This window comes from Mandrillus leucophaeus, unplaced genomic scaffold, assembly GCF_000951045.1.
Source record: "Mandrillus leucophaeus isolate KB7577 unplaced genomic scaffold, Mleu.le_1.0 Scaffold414, whole genome shotgun sequence".
NCBI lineage: Eukaryota > Metazoa > Chordata > Mammalia > Primates > Cercopithecidae > Mandrillus > Mandrillus leucophaeus.
The window spans coordinates 390,296-397,591 of NW_012104410.1; the positions used below are offsets into that span (position 1 = coordinate 390,296).

At 52.7% G+C, this 7,296-nt stretch overlaps 1 protein-coding gene across 5 annotated transcripts in view; it reads right to left on the bottom strand.

Annotated features, from left to right (window-relative positions):
* Window positions 1-602: 602 nt before the first annotated feature.
* Window positions 603-7,296, bottom strand: part of CALCOCO1 (calcium binding and coiled-coil domain 1) — an 18,125-nt gene continuing 11,431 nt past the window's right edge. For 2 of the 5 annotated variants that reach the window (XM_011992582.1, XM_011992586.1), the window contains 8 exons: window positions 6,039-6,194; window positions 5,569-5,823; window positions 4,975-5,100; window positions 4,073-4,168; window positions 3,612-3,720; window positions 3,183-3,382; window positions 2,585-2,691; window positions 603-1,610 (listed from right to left, as the gene is read on the bottom strand). In XM_011992582.1, coding sequence (XP_011847972.1) covers window positions 1,433-1,610; window positions 2,585-2,691; window positions 3,183-3,382; window positions 3,612-3,720; window positions 4,073-4,168; window positions 4,975-5,100; window positions 5,569-5,823; window positions 6,039-6,194 — 1,227 coding nt within the window. In that variant the 3' untranslated portion in view covers window positions 603-1,432. Of the gene's footprint in view, window positions 1,611-2,259; window positions 2,332-2,584; window positions 2,692-3,182; window positions 3,383-3,611; window positions 3,721-4,072; window positions 4,169-4,974; window positions 5,101-5,568; window positions 5,824-6,038; window positions 6,195-7,296 lie in introns of all 5 variants that reach the window. The other 3 variants (XM_011992581.1, XM_011992583.1, XM_011992585.1) reach the window with 3 other exon arrangements.

Genomic DNA, 7,296 nt, shown 5'->3' on the forward strand with positions numbered 1-7,296 from the left:
TGCTTTACGATGCTGTGTATGTGTCTGTCTAGCCTGTGAAGCTGGTTAAGTGGATGAATGTGTTTTTGTGACTGTTGAGTCAGAGTGTGCACACAGGTATGAGGGGATGGCAACAGAGAAAGCAACAGAAACAGAAACAGGAGGAATATAAAATCGCCTTTAGAGGTATAAGGCTTAGGGCATTTTTTACTAAGTACTCAAAGGTGTATACTCTTGACAGCAATAAAGCCTATCCTTTGGCATAAGGTACAGTGATGGCTGCTATGAAAGCTGAAGGTCTGGGCAGTGGAAAACTTGTCCCACTTTTCCACAGCACCCACCCACCCTGGGGCTAAACCCTAAGCAGAACTGACATGGACCCATCAGTTTGCTCCCTCCCCAACTGCCGTATTATCCAAGCCAGACTCCCACTTGAGACAACCCACTGGTGGCCAGCACACCAGGAGGCATGACAGGAGAGTAACTGCCCAGCATCCCCTGCCATGAGGTAGGGGTGCGTCCCCTCTTTCCCCCCTCCCTCCACCAGGGTCCAAGAGCCGGAGGTTTGGGCTCTGTGCTCCAGTCACACCTCATGGTAAGAACACATTTTGTGACAACAGTCATACATATCATATAAATATATTTGTTCAAACTACAAAGGGATGGATATCAGGGGGAAGCTTTTATTGCTATGGGGGGACCTGGAGAGGGAGGGGGGGCTGGGAAATGGGGATACCTGGGACCACTTGTTCCCCCCATCCCTCACAGAAGGCACAAATACATTATTTCTTTCCATGTGAGGAGATGCGAGGACAGGATACAGAATACAGGAATCCTCAAAAATACAAAAAACCCTCCAAACTGAATACCTAAGGTTATGGAAAAGGCCAGGGTGGGGCGCAGAAGGCAATGGGGGGAACAGAAAGAGGAACCAACGAAGCTGAGAACCAAAAGGGACCTGAGAGGCCGTGAGGTCCATGCTGCTGCCTCTATGCAGGCCCCAGAGAAAACTCAGGTAAACAAACAGAAACCCCAAATTAGAGAGGGTAGGGTGCCCCAGGAATTGGCTTTGGGGCATCAGACAAGGGAGTGTGAGTGTGAGTATGTGTGTGCAGTGGCTGTGTGAGTATCAGAAGCAACCAGGGCTAGGAGTGGACGATTCTATTCCCACAGGGGAAGGCCTCCTCCATCCTGGTTCCTCCAAAACCACTTTCAGGGGGTAAATTCAGCCACTGCTTCCGAACAGGACCCCTCCCTGGGACAAAAGAGCCAGGTAGGAGAGGATGAACTGAGAAATCCTGGGATGAAAATAGGGCACACAGAAGTGGTTCTTAGGGAACAGAATATCATGGAGCCCAGTGTGATAGAAAATGGGCATGAGGCCTAAGTGTATGCATGTGTGTGAGTGTGTGTGTGCATGAGTGTGTATTTGTGCATGTATGAGGGAGTAAGATCACTCAAAGGTGAAGGGGTCCTGGGTGCTGAAAAAGAAGTGTCCATCCATGTGGTCCTCCAGGGCATCCTTGTCACTCTCAGCAGGAAAGCGCTCCTTACAGATAGGACACTCCTTCCATGTGGGGGTGGCAGGGCCCCCAGTGCTGGTTTCTGACAGGGGACCCACTGTAAAGCCACTAAGAGAGACAGAGTGGAAAGGGAGAGGGTCGGCGTGCTCTGTTCCCTTCTTGACTTGCAGACTTCAGGGAGCAGGACCCATGTGCCTGGGTTGCCAGGTTATCCTGTGCCAAACGCAGCATCCTGGCCTCTCCCACAGGGTCTTTCTCCCCACAACCCTGGAAGCCTTATTTTTCCAGTTCCCCATGTCCTCTCTTCTTTAGTCTCTGCTGGTCTCTGCAGTGCAGAGCCCATCCCCCAACCTCCTGCTTTCCTCCCTCCATCTCCGTCTGCTGCCTAATGAGGCTGAAAATGAGTCTGACATCGTCCTTCATCTTCCTGCTCCAGCCGGGAAGGATGACAGCATCACCCCCTCCCTGCCCTGAGCCCATCTCACATCCAGGCAAAACTGGGACTAGATGATCAAATCTCTTCCCTGTGCCTGCCCCTTGACCCTGGGAATAAAAGGGAAGGCAGAAGGGGACAACCTGATACCGAAACCCCCAGCCCTGTAGGTTCCCTTCCCTAAGGGTCACCCAGGGAAGTGAGGGAAGAGGGAAAGCATTTCAGGTGTAGCCAGATGGATGCTGGATCCCAATCTTCTCTCTGCTCCTATCCCTGGGGGCCGTGGTCACCTCCCTTCCTCCCCGGAGGATCCTAGGTACCTACCTGGTGGTTGGGGAAGGGGTAGAGGCAGGAGAGAGGGGAAGCAGGGCAATTTGGGCTCTGCAGAAGATGGTGCTAGAACAACATAGAAGCCAGTTAAAGGCAGGACCTCTGAGTGCATTGATAAGATAGGGGGAGGGATTACTTGAAGGCATCTGGGATTTGGAGCAGTGAGTCATTTTTGTTGTTAACCATACCTGTATCTCCTTTTCTTGGCTGAGGCCAAGAAGGGAAGGGGTTGGCAGCAGGGCCTGGTGACTGTCCACACGGATGCCCTTTCCCTCTGACCTCCTACCACCTCCCTCCTGGCCTTGCTGGTTGAACTCACCTGGCCATGTCATAGAAGGCACTGCCCAGTTCAGGAAGCAGCAAGTTGGCCTCCTCACCCCCACTCTGCACAGCTGCCATCAGGACTGACTTCTCATCTTCAGCCTCCTGGATGCCGAAGAGATAGGGTTGGGCTTTGGAGTGGTGTCCCAAGATGGGGGAGCAGCACATTGGGACAGTATGGGAAGAGCAGCCAAGGCTAGGATAGTGACCTGAGGGGCTTAGGAAGGGTGCGGCAGGAGAGGCGTTTTGAGGGGCTGGTGGGTAATAAGAGAATGAGTGCGGAGGAGAAGCAGTGAGGCTATTGGGCTGGTCTGGGTTTTGGGATGATATCTGTTGGTGTGGCCTTGAAGAGAGGCTGGGCCTGCCTCTTCTCTCCTGGGAAAAAGAGCCCTGTATGGCTAAGGTTCTTGCTCTAACTAGCTGGGGGTGCGTGCCTATGGTCCCAGCTACTCTTGAGAGACTGAGGTGGGAGGATTGCTTCAGCCCAGGAGGCAGAGGCTGCAGTGAGCCAAGATCGTGCTGCACTCCAGGCTGGGACACTTGGGTTTGGCCCTACCCCTCCTTACTGCTTCTGTACAGGCTCCTCCACTGCTCACCGAGTCAGAGCTACTGTCCTCAGCTGGCCCAGAGAGGTGAGGAGAAATGGGAGCCGGCTGGCTGATGACAACGAGGGGAGAAGCCTCTCGGGGCCCAGCAGGAGAGGAGCCTGGGTCTCTATGCTCACAAAGGCCATAGGGTGGGAGCCTCATGTCTTCTGGGGACTCATCCTCCGAGTCTGTCAGAGCTGCCGGGCAGCCTGTAGGAGATGAAGCAGGCAGAGAAGAAGGATGTGTTGTGAGAAGGTTGGACCAGCTGTCTCCTCTGGATGAGGGGTATCATTAGACTAAACAGGGGCCAGGGGCTGGGAAAGAAAAGGCAAAACACATAGAAGGCAGAGGCAGCTCCCAGCAAGGTTACATGGAGCCTTCCTCAACAGCGGAGGGTAGAGAGGGGAAGAGGTGTTGTAAGACTGGGGTTATACAGACTCAGTCCTGCAGCGGCCTCCTCATCCTCTGTGGCAGCATCCTCATTCCACTTCTCATCTGCCACCTTCTCCAGGCGGGCCTCCAGTTTTCTCATGTACTCTAGCAATTCCTGGAATTGGGAAGGAAAAAGGCAGGTGCTAGAGAACGTGAAGGTACCAATCTTGCTAGCCTGCAGAGCCATTCTCTGCACCCAAGAACTCTTAGCTCCTCAGGATTAGATGCCTTCAGCAAAGATTGGGGCGACTTCAGGCAGACACTCCCCCCAGCACCCCTGCTTCACCACTTACATCCCTCCCTTCTCCCAGAGATCATTCCCTGTCCTGCCAAGTCCGCTAATAAGAGAAGCCAGGGTATGGGCCCTCTTGGAGAGAACAGTTTCTAAGCCAAGAGATGATGGGAATTTACAAAGTTTCTAGCCCTCAATTCCTCACCTGTGGCATCCACAGGGCCTGGGTGCTCACCTGCTTCTCCTCTTGTAACTGCTCCTTTTCCTTCTGGAGCACACGCAGGGCTGACCGCAGCTCTGTCAGCTCCCGCTTACTTTCTGACAACTGTACCTGAGGGAAGAGGGCCCGATGGAATCTGGAGCCTAGAATGTACCCCCAAGAACCTGGGCTCTGGGACCAGGACCAACAATCTAGGATCAGGTCTCCCCATGTCCCTGCTTCCTTCCTGCTCTGACGCACACGGGAATTCCCAACACTCTTCTTCCATGAGTCCTGTGTCTTCGGACCCAGAGACTCAGTTTTCTAAGTCTTAGTCTCTGCCTCTTGAGTGGGTCCTGGATGACTGCCTGTAGACTGGGGTGCAGAGGCCTTGGTCATACCAAGGAGCCACTCTATAATTCTCCTAAGTCACCTCTACTGGGCCCAGATGTGTGCCCTGAGAGCAGGAAAAAATGCATTTTTTTTTTTTGAGATGGAGTCTCGCTCTGTCGCCCAGGCTGGACTGCAGTGGCCGAATCTCAGCTCACTGCAAGCTCTGCCTCTCGGGTTTACGCCATTCTCCTGCCTCAGCCTCCCGAGTAGCTGGGACTACAGGCGCCCGCCACCTTGCCCGGCTAGTTTTTTGTATGTTTTAGTAGAGACGGGGTTTCACCATGTTAGCCAGGATGGTCTTGATCTCCTGACCTTGTGATCCGCTCGTCTCGGCCTCCCAAAGTGCTGGGATTACAGGCTTGAGCCACCGCGCCCGGCAAAAAATGCATATTTCAAACCAACGACGGCTTGCTTGCGCAAGTGAAATGCCACCCAACATGTAAGTGGACACCTAGTACTTCTGAGCCCATACCCAAGACAGAGAGAAGGGGTATGGACGCCTCAGGAGGCCACAGGACAGGACCCTTGGTGGCTGGGTGCCTTACCAGGCTAGAATCCTTTTCCCGGGCCAGCTCAGTCTTGAACACCTGGTTTTGGGTCCTCTCCTCCTGAACTGCCTTCTCCAATCGAAGTATCTCTGCACTCAGCTTCAGGATCTTGTCCTTCTCTGCCTGGGAGATAGCCAAGAAGGAAAATGGGAGGGTGGGAGGGGAAGAAAAAGGAACGCCACTGTCATTAGCACTATCCCTTACTGTGTCCTTTCCTTTATTTAAAGCATCATTTTTAGAGCACTTTCCCCCTTTTGCCTTCATTTCCTATACCCTCTGAATGAAGGACAGGATATGAAGGCAGGTGCTGCTTGATCAGGAATGGGCATTATGGCAGGGTCTGGGGCCTAGGACAGAAAATGTTTGTGTTCCAAGGAAGGTACTCTGGTGATCAGGATTGGGATACCCCGGTTAGGGATGGGTCATGCCTAGAAAGTAAAGTGTACCTCCCTCAAAGCCCCTCTCCACCTGAGTCCTCTAAGGTTCTCAACCCCTCTTCTCTCCTCCCAAAGGGTCTGACCACATGTAGGAGTCCCCACAGAGGTGGGGGCAGTGGCCATCAGATTGCCAGGTGCCCCCCCATCCCTCTACCTCCACACTCTGCAGCAGCCCTGCCCGCTCCTTGCTCCATTGGCATTTTTCTTCCTTCAAGTGCAAACCGAGCTCAGCCAGCCTGCCGTTAACTTCAGCCACTTCCAGGCGGCTGCGGTGTAGTTCGGCTATGGTGCGGTCCCTGGCTGTTGCTGCGCTGGCCAACTCCTCCCCAAGAAGGGTGGCTTTCTGCTGGCTTGAGGCTGCAAGCTCCTGGGCCCCTCGAAGCTGCTCCTTCAGGGGCTCCAGCTCAGCCTCAGGAGAAAGGAGGAGATGGAGATCAGAGTTCCCAGTGAACCGTTTGTCAGCCAGGGAGGTAACCACGCTCCCTCCACTCCACTGCATTAGGACTCGGGGTTGTGTTGTTTCGTCTTTAGCCATGTCTTCCCCTTCTCTTTAGACACTTAGGCTTTTCTATAACTTGCCCTTGGAACTTTCCCTGTTTCCTGTTGCCAAGGGGCCTCACTCACCATCCGCTGCTGGGCCTGGCCTAGGGTGTCCTTCATCTGGGCCACCTTGTCTTTCAGTCTCTGGGCCTGAGCACTCTGCTCCTCTTGCCAGCTCTTGGCCTCCTGCAGGTCCAAATTTAAGCGACGGTTCTCCTGTTGTGCCACTTGGAGCTCAGCCTGATGGAAGCGGAAAGCAGGTAAGGAAAGGGGTATGTGTGTTGGGGTGGCTCGGGAGGTGAACCCATTGTGATGAGAGTGGTCAAGGTTCCACTTCTCAGATTTAACACACACTCAAGCCTTCAACTATTGCCAGCCCTTCTTGGGTTCTCAGCTCAAAGGACTCAATCCTGCATATCCAGTCTCCAGCTCCCAAATTGAGGTATCCAGCATTATAGCCTCGGGTCTTCCATGTAGGCATTCCATGTACCATTTCTGCTACTCCATTCTTTCTCTTAAATCAAAACTCAGTCTTCATGCCCTACAGGCCCCTCAAACTCAACAGTCTACCTCCTACCCCATCCCAGTCTTTCCTACTCTTATTTCCGTCCATGGTAACAACTAGCTCCCACGTTACTCAGGATGGAGTAACCTGATGTCCTTGGTGCCATGCTTGGCTCTGTCCTCTCCCTAGCAGCCCACAGAAAAGCCTATTGCTTCTCCATCCTGGTCACAGCCATTTCCCCTCCTCTGTTACCACCACAACCACGTTATCTGACTCTGGTTATTCCTTGCTTGGACTGCTGAATAACTTTATAACTAGCTCATTCTCCACAAGGCAATCAGATTATTCTTCTTTAGGTACAGTTCTGATTTTTTAAGTACAGTTATGTTCTTTTTTAGAGATAGGATCTGACTCTGTCGCCAAGACTGGAGTGAAGTAGCATGGTCACAGCTCACTGCAGCCTCCAACTCCTGGGCTCAAGCAATTGTCTCAACTCAGCCTCCCAAGTAGCTGGGATTATAGGTGTGTGCCACCATGCCTGCCTAGTTTTTGTGATTTTTTTTTTTTTTTTTTTTTTTTTAGAGACGAGACAGGGTCTTACTATGTTGCCCAGGCTTGTCTTGAACTCCTGACTCGAGGGATCCGCCTGCCTTCGCCTCCAAAAATGTTGGGATTACAGGTGTGGGCCACTACACCTGGCCATAAGTACAGTTCATGTCACCCCTGCTTGAAAAATCATCAAAGCCTTTCACTGCTTGTGGAATAAAAATGAAACTCAAGATCCTCCACAGTCTAACCGAGGCCTTATCTCAAACACTTCACCCACACATTCAACTG